Source organism: Peromyscus californicus, unplaced genomic scaffold (genome assembly GCF_007827085.1).
Source record: "Peromyscus californicus insignis strain IS unplaced genomic scaffold, ASM782708v3 Scaffold_9__1_contigs__length_137607984, whole genome shotgun sequence".
Taxonomy (NCBI): Eukaryota; Metazoa; Chordata; class Mammalia; order Rodentia; family Cricetidae; genus Peromyscus; species Peromyscus californicus.
The window spans coordinates 104,166,656-104,181,495 of NW_026294617.1; the positions used below are offsets into that span (position 1 = coordinate 104,166,656).

At 38.1% G+C, this 14,840-nt stretch overlaps 1 protein-coding gene across 50 annotated transcripts in view; it reads right to left on the reverse strand.

Annotated features, from left to right (window-relative positions):
* The window catches only part of Ank2 (ankyrin 2), a 596,871-nt gene that overhangs the window by 117,936 nt on the left and 464,095 nt on the right, over positions 1–14,840 (reverse strand). For 42 of the 50 annotated variants that reach the window (XM_052731611.1, XM_052731615.1, XM_052731610.1 and 39 more), the window contains 5 exons: positions 14,423–14,608; positions 13,983–14,006; positions 10,271–10,369; positions 8,327–8,425; positions 1,381–1,479 (listed from right to left, as the gene is read on the reverse strand). In XM_052731611.1, the coding sequence (XP_052587571.1) occupies positions 1,381–1,479; positions 8,327–8,425; positions 10,271–10,369; positions 13,983–14,006; positions 14,423–14,608 (507 nt within the window). The remainder of the gene's footprint in view (positions 1–1,380; positions 1,480–8,326; positions 8,426–10,270; positions 10,370–13,982; positions 14,007–14,422; positions 14,609–14,840) is intronic. The other 8 variants (XM_052731620.1, XM_052731618.1, XM_052731608.1 and 5 more) reach the window with 1 other exon arrangement.

Below are 14,840 nucleotides of genomic sequence, written 5' to 3' on the forward strand. Positions count from 1 at the left end.
TGCTGGTTTGCTCCAAATGATAACAATGAAATTATCAATTAAAACAGAAATTGAGCCAGGCGTGGAGGCATATGCCTTTAATCTCAGTACTTGGGATGCAAGGGCAGGCTGATTTCTGAGTTCGAGGCCAACCTGGTCTACAGAGCAAGTTTCAGGACACTCAGGACTGTACAGAGAAACCCTATCTCAAAAATCAATGCACTATATATATATATGTATTTATGAAATTATCTGTCAAGGTAATACCATTAACACTGGAAGATAAAACTCTGAGCTTCTCTAATCATTTTCTTTTGGGTAATACTAGTTAGAACAATTACTTATTAGTAGAGTTGGTTGACTACACTGATTATCTGCATTATTTCCATTATCATTCTGTACTGTGAATGTGTGTGTGTGTGTGTGTGCAAGTGTGTGTGTGTGAGGCCAGTGTCTTTTTTTTTTTCATCTTTCCCTATTGCTAGCATCGGGGAATATCAGCATTATTAAAGTGTGAGAATAGGGTGAAATCAGGAGAAAATATAAGAGGTTCATGTAAGAATTTTTGTTGTATTTAAGGATCTAAAAATTGTTGCATATCCCATTAAATAATTCTGGGTGATTAAATGTTATTTTATGTTTTACAGTATTTTCTGATAGATACTGGAGAAACACTCAACAATAAAGTTTACAAATATTGATAATGAAAACCTCCAAACAATTCATTTACTGTGTGATTTTTATTCTCATGGAAATGGATTTGTTACATCTACAGATTTTCTTGTTTGAACACTTGATGAAAAAAAGAAAATGTTCATTGTATTTATTATGCCATAAAGGGCAGAATGGGTGCTTTAGTTTGCTTTGTGGTTCATTATAGGTGACTGACCTTAAGGTATGCTGTTCCTAACAGCTTTACAAGTCCCTAATATAGTCAACCAATTCTACTATGAAGTAATTACTCTAATTAACATTACCCAAAAGAAAAAGATTAAGTTCAAAGCTCTATCTTCTAGTGTTAATGGTATTACCTTGACAGATAATTCCACATGTATTGTATAGTTATCTTAGAAAGTAATAAAAAATCTTAGCTCATGCAATATAATAGTTTCATATACATTAATATATTTAATATTCTTATTTTTATGTAATATGGTTAGTCAAGTTTTCATCTACAGTAAAAATAGGTTTAAAAACAGGGGGAACCTAGAGGTATTCATTTAGCACATCTTGATGCATATATTTGCTCATTTTAATAATTTTGCAAGTTTGGTACTTATTTCTTCTTTCTAGCACATTGAATAAGTAAGAACATTTTGATGGGTGTTTTAGCTTTAAGAAGAGAGATTACCCAAAGTGCCTTAAGTGTCCTTGGATGCCATCTTACTCATAATGACTCACCTTGGTCCTTGCCAGCAAGGGAGCACCCCGTTCTAGCAGCAGCTCCACCACCTGGTCATGCCCACTTCGTGCAGCACAGTGAAGTGGTGTCAACCCATCCTGACAAGAGAATCAAGATACTAAGCCTAAGTTCACACCTTTAAAAACAAACAAAAACAAGATTATGTCTATTGCCACTGACTGGAGATAAGCTTTGAAATTTGATCCTGGAGATCTGATAAAAACACAACAAAATGCTACTTACCTAACATACATACATACAGAGAGAGAAAGAGAGAGAGAGGGAGAGAGAGAGAGAGAGAGAGAGAGAGAGAGAGAGAGAGAGAGAGAGAGAGGACAGAAAAAGATTATAACATAGAATAAAAACGGGAGAAACAGAGGCTTCAGATACAGGAGGACTGAACATGTTGACTTCTGGTCAAATGTTTACATATTCTAGGAAACGAACAGACACAGAGCACATTGATGACTGTATCATCCTTCTCACTTGGAACCAAAGCTGTGGTTGTACTGTTATGTCCTTTGATTTTGGTTTTCTTTGCATCACTTTTATTTAAAAATTCTTCTTGCTCTAATTTGTCCATGAATATTCTCTTATGACTACGTTCTTAAATTGTCCAAAAGTGTTTTGTGGTGCTCTGAATTTTTTCATAATCTTTTTTTTTTTAATTTATTTAAATTTATTTTGCAATACAATTCAGTTCTACATATCAGCCACGGATTCCCTTGTTCTCCCCCCTCCCGTCCCCCTCACCTTCCCCCCAACCCCCCCCCCCATTCCCATCTCCTCCAGGGCAAAGCCTTCCCCACAGACTGAGGTCAACCTGGTAGACTCAGTCCAGGTAGGTCTAGTCCCCTCCTCCCAGGCCGAGCCAAACAATCCTGCATAGGCCCCAGGTTTCAAACAGCCAACTCATGCAATGAGCACAAGATCTGGTCCCACTGCCTGGATGCCTCCCAAACAGATCAAGCCAATTTTTTTTTCAACATTTAACAAAAATCATACCACTATTTCAAAGATGAAATTTATTATTAACAAATAGAATTAAAACTATAAATTTTATAGCTATTTAAAGTGAACTGGTATTATCAACGTCTGCACCATACCTGACTTTGATGTTTGGGTTCTGGCAATTAAACCCAGGTCTTAATATTTTGTAGCAAGCACTTCACCAAAGGAGCTGTCTGCCCAGCCCCAAATATAGACTCTTTAAGACTTCTAATTACCTTATTAAATTCGAGTGCCCCACCTATTTTTGGCTAGGATTTTGAGTGATAATGACTCTTTGCTTTGTCAAGTCTATTTAGCCAGTGAGAAGATACTGAATAGCTAAAAAACACACTTGGGGCTTGGGGTGTCAGAATTAGCATGAAAAGCCTCCAATTTAAATAAAGCATTTAGCCACAACTGTGGGGGTTGCCACATTATTTTTAAGATTTCCCAGAGGAGCTGAATGGGAGATTGTGCTGGGGGAAAAAATGGAAATTATAATGCTTTTCTGTCTTCATACCAGCACCTTGTAGTAATGAAATAAGTTGTGTGGTAAATGAAATAGCGTGGTTTCTCCAATGCATGCTTGGTGGGGCTTCATCAATCTTTGGTTTGAAGAATGTCAGGCAGTAAGCAGAGGACTGGGGTGAATGGAAGATCAGAAGCCTTTGACCAATCTCTATGAGGTGAGGCTCCATGCTATGCACAAGAGGATGAGTTTTCTTACAATGTCTTACAGCCTTAAGAGAAAGACTATGGGAGGGATGATGGCTTACATGGCTTCAAGTAAAGGGAGATAATATCATTTTGTATGAATTGCCTGAAATACTCTCTCTGTAATCATGGTAAAACCACAAAAATACCCTTCAGGTAACAATAGGAACCCTGTAAAGAACTTTTAGCATACCCATAAGAGCATCAAAGAACTAGCAAGGACTAAGTTCTCAGGCTTACAGTTAATGATGCAGTGCGCCTGCCCTTATGAGAGACCAGTGACTAGTGATGCTAAATTCATTATCTGACGAGCTCAGCCTGGCTGGAATTTGAATCTTCACTACGAAGCACACCATCAAATTACTGTCAATTCTTGTCCAGGTTTTATATTCCAGGACCCCTAAATTATAGTTTGAAGGCTAAATTTCTCTGCCCTCCAAAGTTCCCTTCTTCATGGGTCCTTTCTTCTTCACTAAAATATAGACAGACACACAGACATGCTGTCCTCTCTGCTGTAATTTAGCAAAGGCTACTCAGTTAACTTAAGAGAGGCATCACCTTTCTTCTCTTATCTCCTCCTTCCTTGCTCTCTGACTTGTTATTTTTCCAGTAATGGATGCTGAAATCAGATCGTTATTATAAAAATGCTGCATGTCCTAGCTCATGTTACATAATTGTGCCAAAATCCATTTCACCCTTTTAGCAATCTCATTTCTCAAATATGAAGACCTTCATATTTCTCAAGAAAATAATGTTTCCTAAGTTGTTAGGAAGAGGAAATAAGATGATATTTCTAGTGATTTAGCTGGTAGCTGGTAGCACTCCACTAATTACCTCTTCTAATAAATAGAAAGGGGGGATTCCTTTTTTCTGATGTGTTTTGTTCAACATCCTTTAGCACTTCTGTGTACTTTTATTGTTGGCATTGAAATATGTGTTTTAATATTTTAAATATAGTCCTCCTATGGGGTAGCTCTACATTTAAATAATAAATAAGTTTTAAAACAGAAAAGAGTAATGACCTTAATAAAACCCAAATTAATAGTCTCATTTTAACTAGCTATAAAATTTATAGTTAAACATTAAAGAGGGGAGTTTTAGACATTAACAAAAGGCTCTGATTAAAATGTCTCAGAGTCTCATACTAAAGCCTGCCAATGATGAGGCTTCCAAGATGCCAAATGCCTTAATTGTTACCAAAACAGAAGTGATGGTAGGGAGGAAACCAAGGCACAGATTCACTTTTTTAGTCAAACATAACCTCTATAAATTTTGCTTTTCTCCAGATAATGGAAACCTCAAACATGTGAAAAAGAATGAGCAGATGAGGGAGAATTCTAGACAGAATACACTATATTCTGATGATTTGTGGATATCTTGATTGCTAGAAGTAACTGAACATAAAGATAATTAAGATTTTGAAAATATGTGTATAGAAACCCTTTTATATTTAATAGTCAAAAATTTAAGCATTTTCTATTTCAAATATGCTTTAAGAGACCAGAAAGCAAAATCGATTCCATTATCTCCCATTATCTTAGTAATCAAGAATTTTAATTCCAGAATGGGCTTCTCAATCCCAGGTCACAAATCTTGAGTTCAGGTTTACCAGATATTTTGTACATGGTAAAAGGAGCATGACCCCTTTAGCTGTGGCCAGGGTATGAGAGTCTACCAATGCTGTAAACCAGTGCTGCTTAGACATGAGGAATGTTTAGCTCCTGAGTGGAAAACTTACCAGCATGTATACCATCCGACATGGGCTGGATGAAGCTAGCCCACAAAAAAAAACAAAACAAAAAAACAAAAAAAAAAAAAAAAAAAAAAAAAAAACACAGAGCACTCACTTTTGCATCCCATGCCGATTCTGCCTAGAGCAACATCATGTTAGCATCCCTCAGCAGATAATGAAGAGAATATTTATACCACAGAAGTCAGCAAAGGGAAAGCCTACAAACCAAGCCATTTCATTTTATCTTGTTTTTAAAGAATTTATTATCAAATATTCACCAGTACATACAGTATCCCTTGGGTACCAGTGGTAAATCCTTCCTCCCACTCTGCCCTTGTGTGTGTGTGTGTGTGTGTGTGTGTGTGTGTGTGTGTGTGTGTGTGTGTGTGTGTGTGTCTGTGTGTGTCTGTGTGTGTCCCTGACTCCCACATCTGCTCTCTCTTCCTCCCTCTCCACAGTACTGAGCATCAAGTGTGGACTCAGATAAGCTGGGCAAGCGCTCTTTTACTGAGCAATGCCACCAGCCCGTGACTTGCTCTGGGAAATGGAGAGCTGATCTGGCTCATTCCATGTTGAGTCCCCCCGAATTCACAGCACACGCAGGAACTCAGCAAACTGCTGAGGGAAAGAAAGAGCAGGATGTCCAAACTCCATACGGAACTAGAAAATCTACTCTTTGTGTCTTAACCCTTGATTGAAACTTAACTTACTGTCTCTGTCCAAAAGCTACAGAGTAAAATAGTGGCCCCACATTCCCTCTCCACTGCTTCCGTTTGATAACTTTCCTAAGAACAATTAGTTAAAGGTAAGACAGGCAGACGAGTCCATATCTCTTTATTTCTGAGTACTTTGATTTTTGAAAACAGTGCTCTCAGTGCTGGGCTTTTTATTTGCATATGCAATGCATGTGAACCCTGAAGACAAGAACATCTTTGAAGAACTCAAGAAGTAGTATAATGGCAAATGAAATCAATTGCTCGCTAATGAGTACCTGCTCCAGAACAGCATTAACAAAAGCAGTGAATATCTGTAAGACACCGGCCAAGATTTTTAAAAATTATTGCACTAAGGTTTAAAAACGGGGTGAACTAGGGGGAGAATAATGACAGTAATTCAGGGAGCAGGAAGCAGGCAAAGCCTGAGCATCCTCAGATTCTCAGATTGCCCTGTTGCCTATCCATAGCACAGCAGGGGAAGAGCCATGGTTACAGGGCAAAGGTTGAAACTAGGCAAAGCTGCTATGCAAGGATGGGACAGACAAACAACTCCCAAATAACTCTGGACAGACAAACAACTCCCAAACTCCTACATGGCGTGATACTTCTACCCTGGAACAAATGTTTGAAGAGAAATGAGGTTTTGGGGGAACTTTTTAAGCACCACTTTGGGAGTTATTGAAAAAAACAGTACTTGTAGTCTAGGACTGGTACAGAGTCTAGAAGTTAAACAATTTCTAGCTTCAAGATGGATGTGTGGGCTGGATTTGACCCTTACTGTTTAGACTGTGAGAATATGAAGTCCTAGAATGTAAAAATGTATAGAGAAAATGCATGTTCTATCTTCCCTCCTCAATAGACATTGTTAATCTACCAGGGATTTTTATTTTATTTTATTTTTTGCTTGCTTGCTAGCTTGCTTGTATAGGTGAGTGGGGTTTTCTGGTGTGTGTGTGTGTTTTTTTAAGAGGCTTTTAAAACAGTTTTTAACTTAAAGCTTTTCTGAGAATTTCTTAAATGCCTGCTATACTTCCACCCATCCCTTTCCCTACTTCAACTCCGTCTGTGACCACTCCCTCAAACTCATGACCTCATCTTCTTTGTTATTGTTACACACACACACACACACACACACACACACACACACACACCCTGCTGAATGCATGTGGAGCAGCTCATATGCACCTGTGTTGAGGGCTTACCTCTTGGGATTGGATAGGATCAGGGGCTTGTCTCCGGGGAAGACTGATTGCCGGCCCCTCTTTCAGCAGCAGTTCATGGCATGTGGGTTTTCATCTACACGTAGGACCCTTCCAAATTTCCCCCATCTGTGTTGCCATGACAACTGAGGTTGTTGATACACAGCTCTTGCTTACAAGACCATAGTTTTAGATTTCATGGGTGCAGCTTCCCTCTCATATGTAGAAGATTGTAGATCTGTTGTCAAATAGTTTTGGGGGGGCTTCTTCTTCTGTTTGTTTTTGAGACAGGGTCTCTCTACATAGGCCAGGCTGGCCTCAGTCTCACTCTGTAGCCCAGGCTGACCTCAGAATTATAATCCTCTTGCTCTCTTCTGTCTGAGTACTGGGCTTACATGTGTACATCATCATACTGGGATTATAGATGTACATCACTATGCCTGGCTCAATTTTGTGTTTCAAAAATACTTAACATTTTTGTAGCCAAATCTACTCCAGAAAGCTGATATTAAAATACTACACATATATATTTAAGCAAAAAATGCATATAATATCCACACTATTATAAAAATATGAGTAGCTAAGTAATTAATTTACTCCTTTTCCTTCCTTTCTTTCTCTTTTCTTTCTTCCTTTTTTTTTGGGGGGGGGGGAGATAATGTCATGCAGCTCAGGCTAGCCAAGGATAAATTGAAACTTCTGATCTGCCTGCCTATACCTTATGAATGTTGGTATTATAACTGTGCTACAGATGTGTACTACTACACTCAGTTTATGTGGTGCTGGTCATCTAACCCAGGGCTTCGTGCAAAGTAGGCACAGACTATACTAACTGAATTATCTCTCCACTTTTTAAAGGGAAAGAATACAGCAATGAGTTAGGCCCCATACAACCGTATAAAGTTAGGGGTACTATCAGCAAAATTCCGAGGCCGGAAAAATGCCAACACCAGCTTAATGAATGACACAAATGGGATTTGAAATCTGGCAGCTTGCCTTTAGAATCAGTTTTTAACATATTAGTTTATTCACTCTGTGTGCATCAAGATGTTAGGGTGCCATTTTACTTCCAAAGTCTGAAGAGAATGAAGGGCTCCACTTCTGCTGAGATGAAGGTCTACCTTGCCAACTGTCTGCTCTTTCCGTCAGCATGACAGTGAGTACAGTACAACTTCTTAAGAAAATGACCGACGGGTTCAACAGTTAGAAGCACAAAAACTGTCAACATGCATGAAAACCTTTTATGCAAAAGTCACAGTTTTGCAGCTTAAATGTGCCGATCAGTTTGCCTTCTTGATCACCACCCAAAGGAGAGCTGTAGATGTCTAGTCTTTGATCTTGGTTCCCAGAAACTGAGCAAGAAAAACAACCACACTGAGGGGCTAGTAGTCTGTTGCTCTAGGCATTTATGAGCAAACATTAATTTCATTTTATTAGTTGAAATCCTTAAATGTTGTATAAGACTGAAATCAAACCCAAGAGCAATCTTCTTGAAAACATACTGCTCATCTTTGCTGACTAGTGCTACAAGGTATGGGATGAGAGGCCCCCGGGCTTAAGAATGGCAGGGAATTCAAAGTCCAAAGATACTCACTCTAGTTTTGGCATCAATCTGGCCACCTCGATCCAGTAGGAGCTTCACCATGTTGGTATTTCCCCTTTTGGAAGCCACATGCAGAGGAGTAATTCCATTCTAGAGTGTGGAAAGCCAAACAGAGTAGGTTGGATATAGCAGGGTGTGAAGGCAAGACTTCCTAATAAAGACTACCAAGGGGTTATGACCCATGGTATCTACAGTTCAATAGTTTCGATCATAAGGAACAAAGAAGCCCATAAACCATGAGATGCTAATTGCTAGAAAACGAAAAATGGAACAAAAATGCCTGTTAGTCAAGAACTACAACATACATGTGGAATGTAAAATAACTTAAGAGATAGAAGGAGGACATCTGTGTGGTAGAAGCAAAGCCTCAAATTCTAACATAGAGCCCAGTAAAATGTCAATCTATCGTGTACTATAGAGTTTGAGATCTCAAAGTTTTATGTGTTTAAAAATGGAAAAAAAATACACGTATTATTATCAGTGGTGATTTTCTTTAAAAACTCCTTCAGAATAATTCACAGAGAAAAACAACTGGAAAATATTACAACATAGTTTCAGAACAAAGGATTTTTTTTTTTCCCAAATAGGATTTCACTACATAGCCCAGACTAGCCCAGAACTTGCTATACAATGTAGGCTAGCCTTAAACTGGAAATCCTCCTGCCTTGGCCTCTAGATTCCTAGGATTACAGACATATGCTACCACACATGGCTTATACAGAAGACTTCCAAGGATTACAGCAGTACACATAAAACTTAACTTTGTCTTATGAGATATCAGGTTTCATGGCATGGATATGTGTCTGTGCTGTGGGATGGTCTGTATGTCAAATGTGTTGCTGATTGGTCAATGAATAAATCACTGATTGGCAGTGGCCAGGCAGGAAGTATAGGCGGGACTAACAGAGAGGAAAATGGAGAGAACAGGAAACTGGGGGGGAGAGAGACTGCCAGCCGCCATCAGGACAAGGAAGATGTAAAGTACCGGTAAGCCACAAGCCACGTGGCAAGGTATAGATTAATAGAAATGGATTAATTTAAGCTGTAAGAACAGTTAGCAAGAAGCCTGTCACGGCCATACAGTTTGTAACCAATATAAGTCTCTGTGTTTACTTGATCGGGTTTGAGCGGCTTGGGACTGGCGGTTGAGAGAGATTTGTCCTGACTGTGGGCCAGTCAGGAAAACTCTAGCAACATGTCTGAATTTGCTGTGTGTCATAATTTTCCAAGTATTTAAATATTGTATCAACTGAATCATGTTAAATACCATCCCCTATGTGAATTTTATACTATCATGCAAATGAATTTTTCTAACAGAAGCAGACTATTACATGCATAATTCCATGTGCTATCTTCCTGTGTATTTTAGGAAGACATCAGAGTAAATTTTCAATTCATTAAAACAACAGAGAAAAAAAGATCTCACCCACTTGTGTGCCCACTTGTTAAGAAACACTCCCTTCAGAGTTTGTGCTTACTATTTTAACACTGTCATCTATGAACTGGAAGTTGATCATTCATGATTCTTTTTGCATTGTTTTATAATCTAACAGTTGAATGCCATGTCAAAATTAGCCTCCTCAACTACTGACACAGTCCTCACTTATTTTCATTTTATCTATGTTTGAGTGTTCTGCCCTCAAAGGACAAAAGAGGGTATTGGGTCCCCTGGAGCTAGAACTGAAGGCAGTGAGCAACTCAACAAGGGTAGGAGTCCAACTCTTGCCCTCGGGAAAAAAAATAAGCTCACCCCGAGCCATCTCTCCAGCTCCCAGAGTCTTGCTTTATTTATTGGGTTATGATGTCATCCTGTGATTAAGATAGTGAAAACTTCAGAATCTTTAGGATGGCAGAATGGGGTTAAATATAAGATCTTAATGGAATCCATTAATGTTCATATTTACTTTCTTAAAATACATGTATTTTACCACATACCCTAGCCGTGAAGTCCACCGCAGCTCCTCGGTTTAGAAGAAGAGTTGCCACATTGACATTTCCATAGTGAGCAGCTATGTGCAAAGGGGTGAAGCCGCTCTAGAGAAAGAGAGAAATAGAGGGTAGGGATGTACCTCACACTGAGGAAAGCGACCATTGATTAATTAGAAAACTTACAGGGTAACCACCTGCCAAGTACATGAGTGATGCAAATCATGTAACAAATGCTTTAATACAACTCTATAGCTTAGTGTTATAAGAGAGAAATAAATACCCTATACTTGCAAATTTATTTTTAATTTATGAGGCTAGTTATCTATACAAAACTATGTTTCTTGAGTTTGTTTAGCTTATTAGAGAAAAACAGAATATGACAAAACCAAATACAGTTTCAAACACAGGATTAACAGTTACCAATGGATGTTTTAATCAAAGATTTTTTTAAAAAACAGCGTTTTGGTTTTGATTTTTGTCTTCTATTCTCATGTGAGGGGGTGGGGGTGTGTATAGCTGTGCGTGCTGGAGGTGCACTAGGTCCTCTGCTCCAGCACCCTTCAGCTTATTCTCTTAAGACACGGTCTCTTCACAAAACCTGGAGTTAGCTGGCAACCAGTAAGCATGAGCAATCCTCGGTTTCCACCCTCTTAGCAGAAGGGTTGCAGGCTTGCACATGGCCACACCCAGCTTTTTTATCTAGATTCTGGAAACTGGAACTGGGGGTCCTTATGCTTGCACAGTGAGTGAGCTTACCCACTGAGCCACCTTCCCCACCCCTCGATCACATTTGTAAAAGAGCGCTGGTTGGCATTTTATCCTCAGGACCGTGAACATTTCTCAGGAAAAATGTCTAGTTTTTTCCACAGCATCCACACTGGTTTTCTATCCCTTTCACAACTGCTTAGACTGTGATTTATAGTGAAAAAGAATTTAAGAAACAATATTAAACAACATTTTCTCCTATTGAATTGCCTTTTCCAGCTTCGATAGGAGGACTTTTGCCTTGTCTTATTGTGTGTTGTTTTTTCGTGTTTGGTTGTTGTCTCTTGGAGGCATGCTCTTTTCTGAAGGAAAACAGAGGGGGAGTGGGAACAGGAGAGGGGAGAGGTGGGGGAAAGATTGCGAGGAGTAGAGGCAGGGGAAGTTGTAGTCAGAATGTATTGTATGAGAGAAGAATCTATTTTCAATAAAACAAATGCTTGGTATCAATATGAATATGAAATAAAGAAAATGGTTAAATTGAATCTAATTTCAAATATGAATTAAATATAATTTTATCACTAAAATAAGATATAGTTAAAATAACCACATTAATGAATGGATATGGGTATCAGAGAAATATTTTATTTCCCAAATGCTTCAAAAACAAAGTCTGAGAATCAAATGAAGAAATCATTTCTTTTTCTGATTTAGATGTAGTTAGATATTTTTGTTGTTCTTCACAATAGATGCATATTAGCTCTTTTCCTTATTGAAGTGCTTAAAGAGCTGGTAATATTCCTTACTCTATAGTTTTCATAACTTAATAAAAAATACGGGGAAACAAACAGCATTCATTGGCTAACACCCCCACAGTTTGCAGGTTATTTCCTATTCTCTTTTACTTGGAAATGGATTTTAATATGGAATCTATTGCTTTAAGAAATATTCTACAAGCCACAATCAGTTTTATTGACTTTATGTATAGAATTTGGTGATATTATTTTCAAAATACTAAGATAAACATTTAGATGGCTTAGGTAACTGAAGGTTGGTGATATATTAAGCAACATTAATTGCAAATAATTTTTAACTGTAGTGAAGCAAGATATGAAAATGAGAATAGTAACTGTGAGTTCAATTTCCACAATGTGTTCAAGATTATTTTACTCTGCATGTAGGTGGTATATTCACACCAAAACTAAGCCATGAATTATACAACCCATAATTATTTTATAAAATGTTAAATTTTTTCTATTTTCATCTTTATCTCCTGTCACCCAGACATAGTCCAAATATATGCCTATTATTATTTTAACAGTTTTCTCAGAAATTGAAACATTTCCACCTGCACGGGAGCTCCTTAAGAGCAGGAAGGTAAACAACTCAAAAGAACTTCAGGAATTCCCTGAATCTGACTTGATCCACTAGGCCCCTCCCTGCCAGAGTTAGCAATAAAAGCTGAGATTTCTCTCAGAGCAGACAAGCTGCCTGGAAGAAGCAAAAACCAGATGAGCTGACTGGAGGAATTGTAGACCAGAGTCACTTGGAAAAGACACTCTCCAATCTACTGATCTGCCTGCAAGCTGTTCTGTGTTTTCCAATCTCTCAGGTTTTGTGAGCTGTCACCCATGTTGGGGTGGGCTCTGGTGATGCAGCTGTCTTTGAGTCATTTCTGTTCCTGTAAGTGACCCCTCACTCATATTCTTGTAAGCAACCCCAGTAAGACTCATTGGTTCACCAAGCTGGACTTTGGTGTTGTCTGTATTTTGGTGTGTTGTAGGCTACTTGTCTGGAGTGAGTAGACATGTGTGCTGTGTCTTCCCAGGAAAAGTTTTGTTACACAAACAACTACTCAAGTCACAATTTAATTTCAAAAAATTATATTGATTGCTGGAAAATGATTTCCCAATTATTCAAGTCTAATAACATTTTTATCATTTATAATTAATTAATTAATTAATGCTTTCTTATTGGCTTTAATGATCATAATGTTTCAGGCTATTATATTGCACAACTCGATGCTGGTTTACACCCTCACAATGTATAAAAATTATCCACAAGGAGTACCTAAGAAATTAAAGTTATTAAAATTAGTAATTAAAATCAATTTGCATAATTCCAGTTCTGAAGAATTTTACTAAGGAGTTGAAGTTCCCTCACCCTCAGTATCGTGCACAAAAAAGGGAATAAACAAAAAAAGCAGTACAAATAAGTCAAGTAAATTGCATCGCAGTAGAGGAATGTGTTAATAAAGTGTTGAAAAATATGACATTTTCTATGAATGCCCAAAGATCTACACCTTCTCCAAGTTCCCAGCTCAATGGTGAAGAAACAAAACAAAAGTCAGCCTTTGTAAACAGTCACTTGCTTTTGAGTGCAGATTAATTTTTATAGCATACTTTCAATAATGTTTATGTTGTGACAAAGGAGAGAAAACAGACACTGTGGGCTTCTGAACTTAATGTTCTTATTTATAATGACCTATTTTATATGTGGAAAACTATTTAATGGCAAATATTTTAAGACTTACAGGAAAAAATCAATTGCTTTGCTCATGATGTGCAGAGCCATTATTGATTATAAACAATGTGGTAAAGAAAAAAAAATGCAGAAAAAGAGCTTCTGCTATTAAATAACAGAGAATCCTCCTGCACTTTTATTTCCCTAAATTCTAATCTGTACATTCTCATTAAGAGGAAAAATTCGTATCTCTTTGCAAAAGTTTCAGAGTAAGGCTCACTCACTAAAATACAAGCAATGGTAGTGTTTTATTTCATTCTGGACTCACAGACTATTTAAATAGTTGGTTTAATAATGCATGTTGTATCAAATAAATGTTGCATCAAATATATTTGAATTATCAATCTTTCTTAATTCAGGATTTTCCCCTAAACAGTTTCCCACTAATAGAACTTTGATCATTAGTATGAATTAGTGAGCATTTATTCTATCTGGATAACAACTAAAAATAAATCAAAACAAAGTAAATGTTGGTATAATGGCAATACTGTACCTCAGTTGTCCTATTCACCATCATCTGAAGCAGTGTTTTGTGGGAAAAAGAGGGAAGATGTTACACAATGCAAAATTCAAGAAATAGTAGATCTGCTCTCTGCAACTGAGTATCCTTTTCCAACAAGACAGAGTAAGAAAAGCCAACTCCATTACACAATAGTCATTCCTTCTGACTCTCTCTATAATTAATGGTGTAAACAGAACGTCCAACTAAATGTTTCAAAGGTGGAAACTGGTCTTCTAAAGAAAATCTTTTAGCCTTAATTTTTGTTACTGTCTGCCAACAGCTAGTCCCCTTCCATCTGAAATACCCATGGAAATGATGTATATGTTTTCCTGACCAGAGTGCTGCATTATCAGCAGAGAGTGGTCCTTTTCATTCCCCAGGAGGATGCTGGCAGTCAGAGGGGACCTCTCCACAGACGCATGAGCTCTTACCTTGGATTGTACATCAGCGTTGTGGTCGTTCTGAAGCAAGAGGGCAGCAGACTTGGTGTCATCTTTCCGAGCCGCAATGTGCAGAGCTGGCAGCCTCACCTTCCCTTTGGTGTCATTCTCCAAGAGGATGGCCACCGCCTGGTTGTGTCCCTGCTGAAGTGCCACAGCGAGAGGAGTAAAGCCATCCTAGAATATAATTTACAGGAATGAGGGAGACTGGCAACCAGGACAGGAAAATCACCGCGAGGAGCAGAAGCAGAGTGGATTCTGCACTTGCCCTGCAGTGCAATGGCTTCATCAGATTGCTTTCTTGATTTCCATTCTGTATCTTGACAAAGCCTGCTGATGATGGGATGTGGCCAGTTTACAGGAGTGGGCCAAATGTGTGTTTGGAAAAGGAAAATAAAAATTAGAACAA